The 21,405-nt window shown below is 42.5% G+C and overlaps 1 protein-coding gene across 1 annotated transcript in view; it reads right to left on the bottom strand.

Moving 5' to 3' along the window:
• The window catches only part of LOC137380054 (receptor-type tyrosine-protein phosphatase gamma-like), an 870,349-nt gene that overhangs the window by 17,886 nt on the left and 831,058 nt on the right, over positions 1-21,405 (bottom strand). Inside the window, exons 23-26 of the mRNA XM_068051600.1 lie at positions 19,564-19,657; positions 19,120-19,196; positions 15,195-15,323; positions 1,249-1,395 (exon numbers count right to left, since the gene is read on the bottom strand). Coding sequence (XP_067907701.1) covers positions 1,249-1,395; positions 15,195-15,323; positions 19,120-19,196; positions 19,564-19,657 — 447 coding nt within the window. The remainder of the gene's footprint in view (positions 1-1,248; positions 1,396-15,194; positions 15,324-19,119; positions 19,197-19,563; positions 19,658-21,405) is intronic.

Here is a 21,405-nt window from a genome sequence, read left to right on the forward strand (position 1 = left end):
TGAGCTCAGGGTTCATTTTCAAAAGCAAACAAAGATTCTTTAAGGGAAAGACATGAAAAAGATGGAGGAAGGGAAGGAAGGAGAGAAGTAGGATTAGGTAGCCTCTGGCCTACTGTCATCCATCCTTGGGAGCAGGAGGCAAGGAGTGAATAAGGAGTTAAGGGTGAGGGGAGAATACAGGGATTGGGCAGGTGGTTCAAAGTGGGAGAGGCAGGGGTAATGATGCAGAGTGGGAGTTTCAGAAAGGGAAAGACCTGGTAGGAAAGTGAAGGGTAGGGGACACAACAGGAATGAGTGGGTGGGGAGAAATGCAAGTGATTACAGAAGGGGAGGGGAAAAGGGCCATTGAGTGCTACATTTTTTACACCACTCCACCCTAAAAGCAGCCTTCAGGCATTTCCCTAAAATACGATTCAAAGCCACCCATTACATTCCACCTGAAAAGAAAAGAAAGGAAAAAAAGAGAAGCAGAGGAGGACAGAGTTATGTTGAAAAAGAGCAGGAAAGACAGACGCAGCAGAGGTGACATGACAGAGACAGCATCACAAAAACAGCCAATAAAGGCATATTCTATGTGTACAGTGCCACAGAAAATTAACTAGTAAAAATCTTACGTCTGGGCTTACTTACTGTCAACTTTTCCATTATAAATTCTTGTATCCTTACTGATAATGTAAGTAGTCTGTACAAACTTGTCATACTGTATTTACACACTCCTGCCAGTGGAGATGCTGCAATTTCATCACTAGTTGGGTATAATTACTGTATTGTATGTTTACACACATTTCCATTATAGATGTGAACATACAAATTTATAATGGAAATATTAAAATAACGACAACACATATGCTTTCAAAATACAAACTGAATTACATCTGCGTGCCCTGGTCTAACTATCCCCTGCTCTCTAACCCAAGTCACCTGAAGACTACACTTGTTCTAGACTTCCTGAGCCCAAATTTAACTTTGTGCAATGAATGGGTTTTGAATGTGTGCAACTCCACCTGTGATCAATAGGATTAAAGGATTTTTTCTTTAAAAGTAACGCTTTGACAACTTGAACAGTAGCTGTGAGTATAAAATCAGTTGTAATATCTGAAAGTCAAAGTTACTTTTCCTGTTCCCAGCCAGTTAGATCTAAACAAAATAAATTAATAATAAACATGTAAAATACAGTTTGTTGTGAGCAGTGATTTTCTCCATGGTACTTAAGCCAAATTTATGTGAATCCAGAACTTTTTGCTATACCTGTGTTGCCTCTAGGATGAAATCATGGATAATAACTTGCTCTTCGTTAGAGAGGCACAGTATGTCTTTGCTGATAAGGGTTACAGTAAAGGCTTCACAATTCATGGATTCTTCACGGCTTGGCCAGTACACAGATTCATCCTCTGCCTGTTGGTAAAGAACCATAGATTTTAAACATTTTGCAATTGTTTGTAGAGTTCAGTTCAATTGTCTAGAATCATCAATCTCTAGGAAACTGTATAACCTGTACACCAATGCAGTATCATAATTGTCATGCTGTATAGACATGTTCAAGTTATTAACCGCTCAGACAGTAAGTTTTGTTTGACTGCACATGAAGAACTGAATGGTTTTTTCAGGACTATGGCTCATGGTGTTGGCCGTGGCTAAGTGGTAGCACTCTTGCCTGTGAGTCAGTAGGTTGTGGGTTTAAGTCCCACTCTAGAGAGTTGAGCACACAATCTAGGCTGACACTCTTGTGCAGTGCTGAAGAAATTGTCAGAAGTGCTGTCTTTTGGATGCGACGTTAAAGCGAGGCTCACTCTGCCCTCTCAGGTGAGCATAAAAGTATTATGGCACTATTTTGAAGAAGAGTAGGGGAATTCTCCCCAGTGTCCAGACCATTATTTATCCCTCAACCAACATTACTAAAACAGATTATCTGATTGTGATCACATTGCTGTTTAGGGACTTTCCTGTGCGCAAAATAGTTGCCATGTTTCCTATATTAATGACAAGTCCTGAGATCATAAAAGGAGCTATATAAAGGAGCATTTAGATTGAATTAGCATTGTAACCTGGAATTAATTCTGCATCAAAGCTCGCCATTGGCTCAATAATTGTATCCAGTGAGAACTGAGCACCATAGACAAGGAAAAGCCCCAGCATGTGCTGCGTAAGGTAATCTCAGCCAGAATATTGGTAGGGGTGCTACAATTAGCCTCAGTGTCCTGGGTTAAGGAGAGAAAAACAGGCCAATGTTTCCACTTCTGATTGCCATCCAACAACGAGAAGTTGAAATTTAGAAGAACAGGCATCAGGTAAGAAAAACTTGAACTTAATTGTGATAAACAGCCTGAGAATGAATAATGCCCACTTGTGCAAGCTACTGAAGGGCTCTGAATATGCATGGAACTGAGCCCAGCAAGAAATCAAAGTTTTCAAGAGAGGCCAGGGATACATCTGGTGAGAATTAACGGTGTGGAAAAATTGCTTAGGATAGATCCACTATTTGATCACGCTGTATATGCACTGTGTTACGACCAGGTGAGAAAGGTGTCTTGGGGTCCCTTTCAGCCTTCATTTGGTCTTACTGTAGCAGGGTTTTAATTTTTAAACACACTGTGTTTTGAACGCCCCCTTGGCGAATCCCTGTTCGCTGCTTTCCAATTATAAGGCAAAGAAATGAGCACAAAAGGCTTTCTTAGGTTTAAAGAAGAAAAGTGAAATTTATTAAAACTTAAACTCTAATTCGGTTAATGCCTACGGATACACACTGCGCCGCACGCCAGCATGCATACATGATATGCACATGCAAATAGAGACAGAAAAGAGAAGAAAAATAGTGGAGCGGTTTGAGGCAATCTCTGAAGAGGGAATTTTGTTACTGTGCTCCGAGCTCGCTGTAGTCCTTGCTTGTAGGTAGATCTTCCTTTTCGTTAGGGCCCAGTATTCTTCTTAAACCTTGTTCACTGTAGGAGACTTTTCTCTCTCGGGGTTCATATATCTTCAATGGATTCCAAAGCCGGTGAGACAGATGAGAGCAAACAGGAGAGGCTGCAGCAAGCCAGCCACGAGAGGTCTTTTCAGTCCAGGAGCAAACAGCTTTCTGAGTTCAAATTCTCTGTGGCAAGTTAAAATACAAAACCTGCAAAAGTCAGTCAGTCATGTGACTAAACTGGTTTGATGTCTGTTTGTGTATTCGGCCATCTTAGCAGTCAAACTGGAATGCGAGCTCCTCCAACCTCAACGTCTAGTAATCAAAAGTCCATTGTGGATTGAATAGGTCAGGGTATGGTTTTTTGTCCCTTTTAAGCACTGTCTGTAAATATGCAAACGTCTTTCCAGTCAAGGGTCTGGTGTTTTTTTTCTAAAGCAAGTTCTTTCTTCATTCCAGTAACAGGTTAAACATTAATGTTCATGGGGCAAAATTAATGTGCCTCATTCTTGGCCTGCATGATAACTGCCTCATTTGATTCTGTTCCACCTATCTAATTATAGATAGATCATCTCGAGCAATATTTTTTCTTTCAAATCTCACACTGTTGCCGATGGAGGTAATCCAGAAGTAATCCTCTCCCTCAGCTACAAGCTGCATCTTCACAAAATTATTCAGACAGGGACTCAGTTTCCACTTATACACTGATGACACTAAGCTCTATCTCAGCTATGCTCTCAGCTTCTGTGCTGTCCGATTTGCCAGGAAAACATGCTATGCTGAATGAGGATTTTTAATTCATCCATTGGAAACCTAAATTAAACTTTTTAAAAAAGGTGGAATCCTATACAAAACTTTTTAAAAACTGGCAGCTATGATGGCCACCACAATTTGCATTGAAATATTTCACATTCCAAGGCATCGAAGTGGAAACGCATGTCTAAAATGCTCCCATTCAGGACAATGGTTTGAACAGTGGAGTAAATTATCTAGCATCACCCTCGTTAGAAAGACATTCAAAGCCATCTTGGAGCATTCACTAGTGGACACGTACCTCCAGGGGTAAACATTAAAACAATACAACCTGAGAGAGATTTGGGATTCTTAGACTTTGAACTTCATTGAAGTATAAAAAAAAACTGAGAGAACTATGTGATAGTCTCCCCAGGCTGTGTGAACGTGGATATTTTGTAACACACAGCAGACAAGTTTTGAGAGCTAACCACTGCATGACCCAGTGGGGCTCTATTTCTCTCTCCCCCCAGGTAACACTGCATGTTTTGAAGCCTGTCTGCGACTGTGGAACATCCAGGTCTACCACTGCTACATAAAGAGACTCTGGGGGCAGAAAGCCACCTACATCATTGTCTCCAAGAAAACCCTGAATCAGGTGGACCAGCTGCTAGTGCACTTCTACCAACCAGAGACCTCAGAACCACAAATTCAGACGGAAGACAACTGAATTACCAGACCCCACAGACTGTATATTATTTTTATTTGTTCTGGACTCTAATCCAACCAAACTCTTCTTCATCACTCTGTAACCTATTTGTGTGCGTGTGATTCTCATGTGTGTATATGTATGTGTGTGTGTGAAAGTTGGAGTGTAGTTTATTATTTTCATTTAGATCGGGATTTGACTTTAAGTACAATAAACTAACCTCTTTCTTGTTTAAACTCAAGAAAACCTGTCCTATTTGTTCTTTTATGATCATAACACAAAGGGTTAAACACTCCTTTTGACCCCTCCTCACCTGATCGTAACAGCATTTGGGGACTCATCTGGGATCAAAACCCAAAAACAAATGAGAAATTGGAAGTGGGAAACCAAACTGATCCCTAGCAAAAAGTTTAAAACTTCAATACAGGTTTTCTTGTGGTTTTCACTGCTCGAGTACTAAAATGTCCACATTCAAGGCCAGTACCTTCCTAAATCAGAGTGAAGTAACTTGGGACAGGTTAAACGCCTTATCTATCGAAGAACTGCGGAATGTAGCTGGGCTGTTAGGGATTACTATCCGTCTAAAAGCTAGGAAACCCAAGATCCTAAAACATGTGGCCAACCATTTTGCACTTGAACCTGAAGACTCAGAAACAGGTTTAGAGTCAGAAACAGACAGGGTAATATTAGGTGAGATACAGCTAGAACAGAGGAGACTAGAATTAGAATTCCAAGGAAAAGAGAAAGCTTTCTAAAAGGAGAAAGAGGAGAGAGAGTATCAGGAAAGGGAAAAAGAAAGAGCCTTCCAGACGGAGAAGGAGGAAAGGGAGTTAAGGCGGCTCGAACTAACTGAGGGAAGACCCAATGTAACCAGTGAAGGCACCGCTAGTGAGGGAACTATCCCTAGCTCAGGACCAAGTGCTGAGCTCTTAAAGTTCTCCCAGATGATTCCAAAGTTCAATAAGCGGGATGTGGAAGCATTTTCCATTTCTTTTGAAAAGCTTGCAAAACAGCTGAAATGGCCGGCAGAGAGCTAGACCCTGTTATTGCAAAGCAAACTAACAGGAAAAGCCCATGAGGTTTACTCACTGTTGCCTGATGAGAGTTCATCAGACTATGAGATGACTAAAAATGCTATCCTGGGCGCATATGAGCTATTACTGGAGGTATACCACCAAAGATTCCAAATCTTCCGAAAGCAGCCTGAACAAACTTACATCGAGTTTGAAAGAGTTAAGCAGCTCGCCTTTGATCAATAGATAAGGGCACTCAAGATACAGTCCACATATGAAAACCTCAGAGAGCTGATCCTTCTTGAGGAATTCAAAAACTCGCTCCCGCTTTCCTTTAAAACCCACATAGAGGAAGAAAAGGTTCCAAGAGCTAGGAAGGCTGCAATCCTGGCTGATGAATTTACATTTGTCCACAAGCCCTTACCTCAAGGGAATCCCTTCCCTAGTCACCTCCAAAAACCCAAAAAGGATAGAAGGTGGGAGGGTGATAGAAGCCTGAACAGCCATGGGCAAGAAGGGAGAGCTGGACACACAGGGGGCCCTCTTCAGGCCAAAAAGGATGGTGCTGAGAGCAGCAGTAACACTCAAAAACCTGTGTGTTTCCATTTTAACAAGGCAGGTCACCTTCGAGCTGATTGCTGGAAGTTACAGGGAAAACCTGTAGAATTGATCAGGGAACACCAGGCCAGTGTAGGAAAAGGGGCCCTGATGGAAAGCACAGCAGACCAGGCTGTGGCTTTAACTGCGACAGTAAGACCCAGTAAACATACCACTGTGAGTGCAGGAAAACTTAACAAAATCCCTGAGAGTTACCAGGATTTTGTGTTCCAAGGAAAAGTGACCCGTACCCCTCGAGTGAGGCAAGCAAACCCATAGTCATACTTAGGGATACAGGGACCACCCAATCCCTTCTTCTGGGAAAAGGCATGACCTTTCCCCCAGCGAGTGCATTGAATGCTCGAGTGCTAGTAAACGGTGTTGGATGAAAGTACATGCCCATACTTTTATATCGGGTGAAGTAGATACCCTTGAACACTGCCAAACTCTTTTTTTCTTTATTTTCTAACCCTCGTTTCCTCTGCCTTCCATTTTCATTTCTGATTTTGTCCCAACTGAGTCTACCGTCAAGTCCCCATCCCTCTGCCAAACTAAATAAACCCTCCAAAACAGCACTAACAAAACTCAGTCCCAGCTCTGTTCAGGTGCAACCCGTTGGGCCTGTACAGGTCCCATCTCCCCCAGAGCCAATCCCAATGTCCCAAGTATTAAAGCCCTCCCTCCCGCACCAACTTTCCAGCCACCCATTCATCTGTCAAAGAACAAAGAACAGTACAGCACAGGTACAGGCCATTTGACCCTCCAAGCCTGCGCCGATCTTGATGTCTGCCGAAACTAACACCTTCTGCACTTCGGGGCCCATATCCCTCTATTCCCTTCCCATTCATATATTTGTCAAGATGTCTCTTAAACGTCGCTATCGTATCTGCTTCCACCACCTCCCCTGGCAGCAAGTTCCAGGCACTCACCACCCTCTGTGTAAAAAAACTTGCCTCGCACATCCCCTCTAAACTTTTCCCCTCGCACCTTAAACCTATGTCCACTAGTAACTGACTCTTCCACCCTGGGAAAAAGCTTCTGACTATCCACTCTGTCCATGCCGCTCATAACTTTGTAAACCTCTATCATGTCGCCCCTCCACCTCCGTCGTTCCAGTGAAAACAATCCGAGTTTTTCCAACCTCTCCTCATAGCTAATGCCCTCCAGACCAGGCAACATCCTGGTAAACCTCCTCTGTACCCTCTCCAAAGCCTCCACGTCCTTCTGGTAGTGTGGCGACCAGAATTGCACACAATATTCTAAGTGTGGCCTAACTAAGGTTCTGTACAGCTGCAACATGACTTGCCAATTTTTATACTCTATGCCCCAACTGATGAAGGCAAGCATGCCGTATGCCTTCTTGACTACCTTATCCACCTGCGTTGTCACTTTCAGTGACCTGTGGACCTGTACGCCCAGATCTCTCTGCCTGTCAATACTCCTAAGGGTTCTGCCATTTACTGTATACCTCCCACCTGCATTAGATCTTCCAAAATGCATTATCTCACATTTGTCCGGATTAAACTCCATCTGCCATTTCTCCGCCAAAGTCTCCAACCGATCTATATCCTGCTGTATCCTCTGACAATCCTCATCATTATCCGCAACTCCACCAACCTTTGTGTCGTCCGCAAACTTACTAATCAGACCAGCTACATTTTCCTCCAAATCATTTATATATACTACAAACAGCAAACGTCCCAGCACTAATCCCTGCAGAATACCACTAGTCACATCCCTCCATTCAGAAAAACACCCATCCACTGTTACCCTCTGTCTTCTGTGACTGAGCCAGTTCTGTATACATCTTGTCAGCTCACCTCTGATCCCGTGTGACTTCACCTTTTGCGCCAGTCTGCCATGCAGGACCTTGTCAAAGGCTTTACTAAAGTCCATATAGACAACATCCACCACCCTTCCCTCATCAATCATCTTCGTCACTTCCTCAAAAAACTCAATCAAATTAGTAAGACACGACCTCCCCTTCACAAAACCATGCTGTCTCTCGCTAATAAGTTCGTTTGTTTCCAAATGGGAGTAAATCCTGTCCCGAAGAATCCTCTCTAATAGTTTCCCTACCACTGACGTAAGGCTCACCGGCCTATAATTTCTTGGATTATCCTTACCACCCTTCTTAAACAAAGGAACAACATTGGCTATTCTCCAGTCCTCTGGGACCTCACCTGTAGCCATTGAGGATGCAAAGATTTCTGTCAAGGCCCCAGCAATTTCTTCCCTTGCCTCCCTCAGTATTCTAGGGTAGATCCCATCAGGCCCTGGGGACTTATCTACCTTAATGCTTTGCAAGACACCCAACACCTCCTCTTTTTTGATAATGAGATGACTGAGACTATCTGCACTCCCTTCCCTAGGCTCATCATCCACCAAGTCCTTCTCCTTGGTGAATGCTGATGCACCTCGCCCATTTCCTCTGGCTCCACGCATAGATTCCCATCTCTGTCCTTGAGTGGGCCAACCCTTTCCCTAGTTACCCTCTTGCTCTTTATATATGTATAAAAAGCCTTGGGATTTTCCTTAATCCTGTCTTATCCTTCTATTTCTGTACTCACGCATGTGACACTGGGAGCAATCGGAGATTACTACTTTTGAGGACCTGCTTGCTAAGTTCTTACCTAGCTCAGTAAACTCTTTCTGCAGGACCACATCCCTCTTTCTACCTATGTCGTTGGTCCCAATGTGGACCACGGCTGCTGGCTGTTCACCCTCCCCACTCAGGATGCTCTGCAGCCACTCAGTGACATCCTTGATCCTGGAACCAGGGAGGCAACACTTCATCTTGGATTCACGTCTGCGGCCACAAAAACCCCTAGCTGTTCCCCTAACTATTGAATCTCCTATCACTATCGCCCTGTGCAGCTGAGCCACTGATGGTACCATGGTCTTTGCTCTGGCTGCTCTCCTCAGATGAATCATCACCTTTCACAGTATTCAGAATTGAATACCTGTTGCAGTCAGGGGTTTCCTGCACTACCTGCCTGTTTCTTCCTGACATTTCACCCATTTCCTCTCTCCCTGAATACTCTTACGCTGCGGGGTGACCACATCTATAAACGTGCTATCCACGAAGCTCTCATCTTTGCTGATGCACCGCAATGTCGCCAGCTGCTGCTCAAGCTCCGAAACCCGGAGCTCAAGCAGCTGCAACTGACGACAGTTCCTACACATATGGTTATCCAGGATATGAGAAACATCCTGGGGTTGCCACACAGTCTCGAGGTTGGAGCAGCCCTGTCATTCCTTTATTTATTAGTTAATAACCTTGCTACTGCTAATAAACCTTACTCTAATAAACCTAACTAATGTTAATACTTAATAAACCTGATTGGTAGTAATAAATGTTACCATCAAAAAAGCTAAGACACACCAGTTTATTTCCTTCTTTAGATAACTAGGAAATACTCACCACCAATCTGCTTCACTGTGATGTCACATCTCAATTTTTCTTTCTGAAAGCCGGAAGAGAGGCGGCGGCAGCAGCTTTCCCGCTCCACTCTTGCTGTTTCCTGCTCTCTGAGCGAACTCTCTCTCTCTCTCCAGTCTCTTTATGCCCCACTCCTCTCTCGCTGTTTCCTGCTTTCTCGGTGAACTCTCTCTCTCTCTTCTGGGCTCCTTGTGCCCCGTTCCTCTCTCGGTGAACTCTCGCTCTCTTTCTTTCTCTGGCCTCTTTATACCCCACTGTTCTCTCGCTGTTTCCCGCCCTCTCAGTGAACTCTTGCTCTCTCTATCTCTCCTGGGCTCTTTATGCCCCACTCCTCTCTCGTTGTTTCCTGCTCTCTCGGTGAACTCTTGCTTTCTCTCTCTCTCTCTCCCGGGCTCTTTATTCCTCACTCTTCTCTCGTTGTTTCCCGCTCTGTCAGTGAACTCTTGCTCTCTCTCTCTCTCCTTAACTCTTTATGCCCCACTCTTCTCTCGCTGTTTCCCACTCTCTCGGAACCGATGTAAGTCTGCATACAGCCATTTGAAGCGGTTCTACACAAACAAATTTTCCCCTGATTGACTATAAGCCATGTGATCCTTTGAAAGGAGCTGGAGGAATGAAAAGCTATCTTTTCTGGTCACCTTTGCACATTTCCCACCATCTGGTTTTACAGTGGGTTTGGCAGGGAATGATCTCAACAGAGGAGGACTTAGGCATGTGAGATCATGCAACAACATTGAAAATTAGCAAAGGGGAAAATTAAGCCTTTCTAACACTGTCCCAACTCATATCCATTTACAGCAAATTGCAAATTTACTACAACAATGTTATTTTCAAGCCCTACGCTATTGTTGTCAGTCTCAACTTGCAATTCATTGTCAAGTATATGGCCTTGTTATTGATTTGAATGCCTTGGGAGCACTACTGGGGTGTGGGTGGTGGGGCATGTAATTCCTAGTAGTTTAGCAGTAAATGCACATTTATGGTTTCTCTTCCTTAGTCAATAGGCTGGACAGCAAGTCTCGGTGACCACCAGTCTGATCTTTGTGTCCTTTGACTGTGAGAGGTGCCTGGCCTTTGGCATTTTCCCACAACAGCTATATGTCACAGTGGCATTACTTTAAGTGCCTTTTATATTGCAATGTTTCAAAGAGCTTCATATAATAAATTACTTTTGGAGCACAATGATTGTTATTAATATAGGGAAGCGTAGCAACCATTCTGCACCAAAAATGCCCCATAAATAATTATATGAATGGCTTTTTTCTTTGAGGACGGAACTTTGGCCAGAACACAGGAAATCTCCCTGCTTTTGAAAAGTGGCAAATAAGTTCCATCGATTCAAGCAGATAAGACCTTTGTTTATTGCCTCATCCTGAACAACTGGAACAAACAGATGGGACTTTGTTTTAATGAGAACACTGCAGTGCAGTTCACAGTACCGAACCCACAACCTTTTGGCTTCGAGGTGAGAGCATTTCCAACAGAGCCAAGTTGACAAGCCAATATTAGGTTCAGCAAGGAGGATTTTGGGAGTGAACCTTCAGCCACTTCCTCTATCTCACAGCACAAAGAGACTGCAACATTGTTTGACACCTGTCAGCAGGGATGTCTGATGTTGTAAATATGCCCTCTGCCCTAGTACAAAGAAATATGTCTTCATACCATGGGCTGTAAATCAACCACCAGTGTGTGAGTGTAATGTTCCTGTAAATGGACATTGCATTCCATACAATCTGGAATCTCTTTATCTAGAAAGCAAGTACTTGGGATCAACTAACTCTGGCTAGTGGAAGGTGCCATTAGCTGCCTTGTGATTTTCCTTTCTTTGAAAGGTGGCCAGAATATACACTCTATTAGGCTAACTCAATTCCAATTTTAACCCCAGCACTAGTCAGGATTTTGTAGAGGGGGTTAAAATGTCAGCTGCATGGCACTCACCAGATCCATGCTGCAGACTCCCCAGTGCCATTTCGGGCAGCTTGTGAGGTCCTCGCCTCAGGTAGATGAGGGCCTCGTTGAGTTTCACTGGTTGGTGTTTTGATAGGGCTGAATTTTATGAGCCCTCTGGTGTCAGGGTCGTGGCGGGGGGGCCCGGAAAATTCTTCTGGGAGAGGCCCACCATGAGCCCCAACACCGAGAAGGCCCTGCCACATTTTACCAGCAGCGGCAAAACCTCGGTGCGGCCACCCTGCTGTCATTAAATATTAAAATGAATTAAAATAAGTGCGAAATAAATGACCCGCCAGCCATCCCACGCCTTCAGAACTCCGTTCAGAGTTCCCAGGCATAACACTGGTGGGGAGGGGGGAGGCATGAATGTTTCAGGGACAGGGGGGAGGGGGTAAACTGCTCCGAATGGGTGTGGGGATGGTGGGAAGGGGTTGAGAGTCAAAGGTGCCGAAATTGGGAGGTGAAAGTTGGTAATTTTACAATTGGTTTTCTGGGGGGGGTGGTGATTTTATTAATTGATAACTCAGTATGGGGGTGGGTGAGAAAGGGGATTCAAAGTATCTCTGAAATTTTATTTGTCATTTCTGGGCGCCGGCAGATTTAAAAATTTAATTGAACCTGAAAGGCTTGAAAGTTCTTTAAAACGGCACCAGCGCCTGCGTGGTGGCGCCGGACACTGGGGACAGAGCAGCCCCCCCCTCTACGTCATTGGGGGCAGTCGCTCCGCCCCCTCCATTTAAATGAGCCCCTGCGCGAAATATTGCGTGGGCTCAGCGATGGCGGATCTGCTCCTGAAGACCGCCGAGATCAGAGCGCACCGCCACGATTTGCAGCGTGCTCATAAATTTCAGCCTATGATATCAATCAGACCCTGACACTATTTTAACTGCATGCCACAAGCTTGGCATCGCCAAGGAAACCTGGTTTGTTTTTGCCCTGATGCTGCCTGAACTGGCATATATTTTCAGACTTCTTTGTTCTTGTTTTCAGACTTCCTGCAGGGATTTTTTGTTTTTTGCTTTAATGAATAAAGGCACCTGGCTCCCCAAATGGAAAAAACTCTCAGATAAATGTCCCCACAGAAATATAATACTGAATTCTTTGAAGTCTTCTAGCCCATCCAGAAAGGCTGCTTTCCTCACCAATATTAGATAATTAGTTATTCTTTGACAATAGTCTAAATAAACATATGACTTATTGTGATAACTCTGATCTTTTAAACAATTCGTACCTCAAACCTCCAGGAACTAGTCTTTGAATTATCAATTAACATATGTTTGAGCTAAGAAATTTGTACAAACTCTCTTTTCTGAGCTGATGGGGTAGAAATTCATGTCGGTTCGCCCATTTAATATGCTGTCCTATTTCTTCGTCAATAGAAAAGAAAATTGGGCCAAGTGCGAAACCCTCTGCCCATTATCTCCCATTTTGCCTGGGCAAGACAAATTTCTGCTCCAATGTTGTTTTCTTTGAAACATACTCCATCATCTCTGTGAGAAATAGTGTCTTGCCTGTTAGGGGAATCCCAGTTAGAGGTTTTCCAGTCTTCAGAGGTAGAGTGGTGCACCTGATAATTTCAATTGAAAGGTGCGCGGGAGGTTTGTGCGAGTGCATCATACATGGGTCGAGTCTGATGATGGGAGGTTATTCTGCATGTGCTTGCACAGTGGCTTCTTCCTTGAGTGTGATACATCTTTTTAAAGATACTCCACTAATGACTTTGTTATTTTTAAATTACTGACATGTTCTTTAGAATTTTTTTTCCCCTGGTGTGTGCTTCTAAAGATGCATTATTTATTTTTGCTTTAGGTGATCCTGTCATGCTCACAGTACCACATACAGTTGCAATACCTTTGGACCATGCATCATTTTTAATATATAATAATAAATATACATATAAAACCCCAGTAAAAATATAGCATAAGGATAAGTTACCTACACCTATGCTGAAGTTTTAATTTTTCTATAGCACTGTGTGTAGAATGAAATTTTAAAGACTTAAAAAAAAATTAAATTACATGAGGGAGAGCAGGCACCGAGCACTTTTCAAACAAGGCATTTATAGCACTTGTAAACATCACCCTTATTCGTTCAAGAGACCTTCAGAAATACTTCTAACAATTTAAACAAAAAATTCCCATTAAAAAATCTCTGGCTCATTTTCTTTAACTCAAGTGCTGCATAAAGTCATTGCAAAATCTAGTCCCCAGCAGTGAGGGCACTCCAGAAAGTTGGAATAAACACTTTACACTCCAGCTGCTTTGACCATTACTGTTAATTTTGACATCTTCTTGGCTACTGTTCTAAGACTCAGATAATAAATAATTGCCTTGTTTAGGATTGAGATGGCCATTAGCTCCATGCATAATATTAAGAATGAGCTTTGCCGCTAAATAAGTGAAAATTTGACAGTTGTTTAATCAAGGACAACAAGTATAAAGCATGAAATGGCAAGTCAGATTCACAAAAGAAAATAAGAGAGTCTATGTTAAGTAAAGGTCAGGTTCCATTTGTGGCCATGAATTATAAGATTAAATCTACAAGTAATGCATTGCAGTTGAATTAGTTCTTTACTAGGTTCACTGAAGTCCCTGCTCTTTATGTTTCGTGGAAAGGGGTATTTATACTAAATCTCTACTTTCCATAAATAAACCTGACTCCATTTCTATAAATGTACATCTTAGATTAATTTGCCTTACATACTACTTCTAGTAACTATTTGACAATAACGGGCTGGAAATTGGTTTGGAACAGGAGAAGGCCATTCAGCGCCTCGAGTCTGTTCCACCTGTTTGCTGCTGAATTTAGGAAAAGGGTCCCCTTATTAGCATGTTCAAGTGGCCTAATGCTCGTTTATGGTTGAAGCAAGGGGTGCATTTACAGCACCTGAACCATTATGGCCTAGGAAACGTTTCTGATGCTGTTCAGGCAGAGGAGGTCAGCCCTGATATTGAACCTTTCGTGCTCAATTTTCCATACAATTTTCCCCCATTTAACAGAATTAAATATTTTCATTCAGACTGTAGTGGTATTTAGTAATGTGCTGGTGCTGAGTTTTCTTAAGGACCAAAATTAATAGAATAACAATAACATTTTTCAATATTTTGTGCCACATAGTTGTGCAATATTAAAGATAAATTTTCAAAATATGATATAGCAATCAGTAGCGCTGAGAATTAGCTCAGATACAGGATGGAGTCTGCTTTGCTTAGTTCTTGTGCTGACCACTTTGGTGCACCTGGCTTTGTTTGCATTGCTGGAAAGGAAGTGGGTTGCATAGCCACTTCTGCCAATGCCATCTGTAGCCAACAAACAAGTGTAGTCTTTTTCTTGAAACTAAACTTTGACTAATTTAAATAAATTCAGCTACAGCATTTAAAGACTGCAGAAACTGATATTTTCCCAAACCTGGATAGAGTTATAGTTGAGATTAGTGAGTCACAAAATAGGTACATATTTTATTGCTCTTTTATTTATTTGCAGAGCATGGTGAATACCAGCAGCAGCCCATCTGAATTTCTCACTAGAATGTTCTGGTTTTAAATGGAAGTTAAGCATCACTAATGAAGACTAAATTTAGCATTCTTACAATATAGCAGAATAATTAGAATAACTTGTCAGTCATGCAGAGAGTTTCAAACCTGTAAAATTTGAATATTTATAATCTCAATTAAGTGAAAAATTCAGCTGCAATTACATAATCAAGTTCCAAGATACTCTGCACCGAAACTGCAAATAGCTGACCTGATTATTTTTAAAATGAAATATTCAGAAGACAAGATTAAACTAAATGAAAAGAAAACAACAGCTGAAATAACAAAATTACAACAAACTTTTGATACTCACTAGTCCGTGGTTGTCTGGTAACATGACAATAATTTGTGCATTGTGGTCCCAAATCATTCGCCAAAAGTCTTTTGTAGTGTGTGGCAAAGGATGCTGGGTAATAATAAATTCATTGCTTCTGTAATATCCCTGTAAAAATTGAACAAATATTTTAATCATTACTGTCTATGTAATGGTTAGAAGAACACTGAAAGATAAGACTCTTAAAATACAGCACACTTCTCCAATAATACACAGCTCCTCTGAGAAATCAACATGTCTCTTGGTTCAATTTCATAATTTTTCAAAAATATACTTGCTCTGACTTTTAAGAAAAACACAATATAGAGATACTGGGCTGAATTTTATTTTTGCTCAGTACATCGCGGCAACGCGCTTTGAAGTCGGCTGCCTTCAAACATGGAGTGCCGCCGCTGAGCCCCCACGGACAGAGAGGGCACGGCTGCTCCATTCCCGTCAATGGTGTATCATTCTTGATTTTCAATAAACAAATAATTAAAAACTGGAGGCCCTTTGCCAACCCCAAAATGGTTTTATTAATGGCCAATGTGTCGAAACGTTATTCTGGTCCCAACCCGAACATCCCCCCCCTGAACCTCTTCACATTTGCTCTTCAACACCTTCCCACCATCCCCACAGCCAATAAAAAGTGTCTTCCCCACTCCCACCCCCACCCTGATAATTTTACTCCTCCCCCTCCCCACCAGTGTCTCACTTCGGAACTCTGAACGGAGTTCCGAAGGCGCGCGAGTTGCAGCGGGTGGCCGTAATATCGGCGTGGGACGGCAGCCAAGACCAGGTAAGTTGATTTGCATGCTTATTTAATTAACTGTAATATTTAAATGAAGGCCCTGCCACCAAGCGGCAAGGGGGCTGCACCGAGGCCTCGCCACCCCCGGTAAAATGCGGCGGGGCCTTCTTGGCATCAGGGGTTGTGGCAGGCCGCTCCTGCAAGTATTTTACGGGCCCCCCGCCACAACAGCCGATGTTGAAGGGCTGGTAAAATTCAGCCCACTAAGTGAAATCTATTTAGTTCAGTATGGAGTATATACCTAGAACCTTACAGCATACAAAGAGACCATTTGGCACATTGTGCTTCTGCCAGCTCTTTAAAAGAGCTTTCCAGTTTAATCCCAATCCCATCTTTTTCTCCATAACATTGTAAATTAGTCCTATTCAATACATGTCCAATTGCCTTTTGAAAATTCCTATGGAATCTGTTTCCATCACTCTTTCAGTATGCGTTTCAGATCTTAAACATTTGCATGAAAAATTTCTCCTCATTTCCCTGTTCTTTTGCCAATTATTTTAAATCTACCACATGCCAGAGGAAACAGTTTCTCCTTACTTGTTCCATTAAAACTTCTCATAATTTTGCATCCCTCTATTGCTCTAACCAGAGTTCCAAAGGATCATAGGCACCTCTCCCCATTAGAGAGATAGGTGGTGATGTGTAGTTTGAGGGTCACCACTGCTCAAGCATGGGGCAAGGCAAGGAGGCAAACCTCCACAAACTACCACAGCCAGCACAGGGATTGAACCCGCACTGTTGGCATCTTTCTGCATTTCATGTTAGCTGTCTAGCCAACTGAACTAACCAACCCCCCCCCCCCCCACATAAGCAAAGGGATGGTCGGGTCGGGTCGACTAGTGGTGGGTTCGGGTCGGGTCGGGCTCGGGGCAAAATCGGAGGGACTCGGGCCGGGTCAGGCTGGGGTCTGCTGTGGTTCGGTCGGGTTCTTTTTCCTGACCTAAAGCAGGCCTTTACTCCCCACTACGCACCACAAGTGGGCAGCCTCGTTTCCCCGGATGGGGATCCAAACGTGTGGCAGTGCCGGCCACTGGGTTGAAGCTCATGATGGGACATCAGGAGGCGACATGAAATGAATTAATTCACTTACTTTACTTTATTTAAATATTTAAATTGCGGTCCCATTGCCAGCAGTGGGGTGGGGCGAAGGGGGGACTGCCACCAGGCCTCGCCGACGCCGGTAATATCCGGCTGGGTCCTGCTGCCGCGAGGTCCGTGGTGGGCCTCATCCGGGGCCATCGTCAGGACCCCTGCCACTGATCCTGACGTGAGGGCTCCTTAAAATCCAGCACAACGTTTCAGGTCTGTGTGACCTCTCATCAGAACTGACAAAAGTTAGAAATGTAATAGGTTTTAAGTAAGTGAAAGGGGGAGGGGAACGAAGAGCAAAAGGGAAGGTCTGTGCTAAGGTGGAGAACAGGGAAGATTAAATGACAAAATGTTTCATGGTACAAAGCCAAAGTGGGTAGTAATGGGACAAGTGAATAAACAAAAGATGTGTCTGGATGAGGTATAAATGACAGGATAGCAGCCGTCTGAACACAAAGTGAAGGGATTAAGAAAGAAACAAGGGGTGGGGGAAAAATGAAACAGCAAAAAAAATGCTAAGGAAGAAAAAAAGGAGGCAGAGATTATGATCTAAAATTATTGAACTCAATGTTAAGTCCAGAGGGCGGTAAAGTGCCCAGTTGAAAGATGAGGTGCTGGTCCTCAAGCTTGCATTGAGCTTCATTGGAACACTGTAGCATGCCAAGGACAGAAAGGTCAGAATGGGAGCAAGGTGGAGAATTGAAATGACAAGTGGCAGAAGCTCGGGGTCGGACTTGCAGACTGAACAGAGGTGTTCCGCAAAGTGGTCGCCCTATCTGCGTTTAGTCTCCACAATGTAGAGGAGACCACACTGCAAGCAGTGAATACAGTATACTAAATTGAAAGAAGTACATCACTATTTTATTTGGAAGGAATGTTTAGGGCCCTGGACGTTGAGAAGGGAGGAGGTAAAAGGGCAGGTGTTGCATCTATAGTGTTGGAAAGGTGCCCTATGAAAGTGGGGAGGTGTTTAGGGTGACTGAGGAGTAGACCAGGGTGTTGCAGAGGGAATGGGGGGATCCATTTAGATTAAACTGCCTCTCCATGTTGTTCCTCCCAAAGTGCATCACTTCACAAGTCTGCTATAAATGCCATGTGTCTGTCTATTTCACCAGCCTGCCTATGTCCTCCTGAAGTCTGCTGCTATCCTGCTCACTGCTTACTATGTTGCCAAGTTGTATATCATCCACAAACTTAGAAACTGTACTCCCTATATCAGAGTCCAACTTGTTAATATATAACAAGAAAAGCAATATTAATAGTCATTTGGTAGTACAGAACTTGAGTATTACTGAAAACAGAGACATTTTGTCGAAGCTTTTCGTCTTGCACTCATCAGGACAATTCATAAGAATTCGTAAGGGAAAGCAACAAATTTATACTGTATGAGAAGAGACTGCTGATTGGTTGGCAAGTGGACTCTGATTGGTAGAGGCCTGAAACGTTAACTCTGTTTCTCTCTACACAGATGCTGCCAGAGCTGCTGAGTATTTCTGGCACTTTCTGTTCTCATTTCAGAGTTCCAGCATCCACAGTATTTTGCTCATATTGCACAAAGTCATGATCATTTTTTATTTACAACAAAAGCTCACCAATTCAACTCGATATCTAAATGTATAGAAACTCGATTATTCTCAGGAAAACACTTTGTGAATGAGAGCGAAATGTAGCTATATCAGTCATCTTTTCAAATGACAGTAATGGGAAAAAAACAACTTCTTTGGCATTAAAAATTCCAGATTAAACATCTAAATTGTCTAAATGATAAAATGAGACACTTTTGTCTCATTTAATTTTCATAATAATTTTGTCTGCAGGTAACATGGAAAATATCACCCATAATTGTTTAAATTATTTAAGAAGAATAATCAAACAGGTTCTGCTGTTGAGCACAACAATCGTAACAGGCTACATGAGGAGTTATGCATATTTGATGGTTTTATTTCTAATCCTATATTTTGGTTATAACTTTATATGTTTATTAAAAGACCTGGGGGAATACAATTCTTAGTGCTTATAACTCACCATGATGTAGGAGGCATTAATATAGTCAGTTCCTTTTGTTCCAGGTAATGGTGCAAGGCCTACTCGAGCTCGTTCAGCTGAAAGATAGGATAAGACCACAAGATTTTTTGGGACAGAAAGTTGTTCAAAAAATAATTATATTCCACTCATGCTCACAATACACCCTCCCAAGAAAGAAAAGTAATGCATAAAGGGTGTTGTAAAATAAAACTAGAATTTCACGTTGAAAACTTTTGGTCACAACCATGCTGATTTTAAAATTGACAGCATTTGGGAAAAGCAAAGTGAGTTCACAGTTTTTCAGCTATTTTAACCACAGAAATCCAATCAATAATTGTGAAGTCTCAATGCCAAGGTTCTTACAATCAATCTTAAAATATGAAAAATAGTTGAATTGTAAATATGTCAGTTTCTCGCCAGTTCCCAAAACAAAGGTGATCTTACATGGCACAACTGAGGAGTTTCTGTTCTTCTCTTTATTGCATTCTTTCTGGGCACTGAAGCACTCTATGAATTTTGCATTACACTGAGTTACCAACTGTAAAAAATAGATAAGGTTTATGGTAACAGCCGTGGAGAATCAATATTTATAATTCAACAGTAGATTTCTTAAATAGGAAAATTGTTAAAAATGTTTTAAAAATGACAATATTCTGCAAATATGTTGCATATTGCAACATAACCCAAATGACAAGTATACACTGAAGTTAACAGGAAGGGCATTTATCATTTTTATTCTAAAATGAGAAATATTTAAAGCTAAAAGAAATTTCAATATCCAAGTGGAACAAAATTGTAATGGCACTCTTTAACAACTTAGAATTTGGATACACAACACACATGCAATCTTTCCCACACAGATTTTTAAGTGCTGCAGTCAGTTGTTCAATGTTCCCAAGTAATAAAGACAGAATTGCCATGAAATTCTGAGGCCTCGTCTTCAACTTGTCCTAACTTTGGTGGGAGATCAGCAGAAATCCAATATAAACTGAGAGGAAATTCATGGGGTGATCATCTTTTAACCCTCAGAATTGGTGTAGTCTGTGTAGCACCGCTATGTGAACAGATTGCTCGCCCCACCCCCACGTCTTCATGTGTCTTTGACAAACCTCTGTTTGTTGGGAAGGAGCGCAACTATGCATGTCCTTTCATCATCAAAGCAACCACAAGTGATGAAGTGATACATTTCAACATAATTGATACTGTTTAGTTGCGTAAATAAACAAAGTTAGCAAAATACTTGTGAAAACAGCACTTTTTCTACTGATCAAAGACAGAGACCCAGAAATTTGATCGCACAAAGCCTGTGTTTAACGCAAAAAAAAAAGGGCAATGACTGGTCCAATATTGCAGCAGTATGCTAAGAATTTTAAGTAGCTTGAAGGTGATGCAGCTGCCTTTATGTTTAAGTGCGAAGGGGGGAACAAGCAGGAACCCCGTAGGCCAGATCAAAGAAGTGTGTGGGCCAAGCCTTCAACATCAGTGGCTTAAATATAGCATTAACTAATGTTTGATATGATGATTTGTTGACACACAAGACTGCCAATTGCTTCAAGGTACCTTTCAAAAAGAATACCAAGCATAAGAAATTGAACACATGCCCAGACCGATTGGAATAAGGTGTTGCTTGCTTACAGTGACTTCCCATTTCTCAGTCAAATATATATTTAGCCCAAACAGACCATTTTTAACAATAAAGAACACCATATCATGTTAACCCCCTCAGGTCTCTGCCTCTCCTTGAAATTGTGTGCTCTCTTCTGCAAGGAGAGAAAGCAGAGAGCTATGGGTGTTAGAAATGGCTTGTGTGGATAGGAGGGAAGGACAAAGTTTGTAGAGGGTGACTGTGAGGCATGGGTGTGAGAGGACAATAGATTGATGGGGTGTGTCAATGTCAGATGGGCTTGTGAGGTGCCTGGAGAGAAAGGAATAATTGTAGCTGCAAGGTGTATTGTTCTGAAGTGTGCTGTGCAGGAGAATGCTGGAAAATCAAGAGTGTAGCGTTTGGCACCTGTAAGTGTTACGACACTCATCTTTCCCACCCTCCAGGGGTCCTGGATCCTTGGTGCACTGTCTCCAGGTTAGAAGGACCACATGCCTGCTGCTGACTTCCTCAGTCACTTCCATTCACGCCTTTTACAAAAATTATTCATTCATTCATGGGATGTGGGCATTGCTGGCAAGGACAGCATTTATTGCCCGTCCCTAACTGCCCTTGATTTGAGAGACTGTCCTCTCCCTCCCATCCTTGGAAAGCATCACCTCACTGCAGTCCCTAAGATCCCA

This window comes from Heterodontus francisci, chromosome 19 (assembly GCF_036365525.1).
Source record: "Heterodontus francisci isolate sHetFra1 chromosome 19, sHetFra1.hap1, whole genome shotgun sequence".
Lineage (NCBI taxonomy): Eukaryota > Metazoa > Chordata > Chondrichthyes > Heterodontiformes > Heterodontidae > Heterodontus > Heterodontus francisci.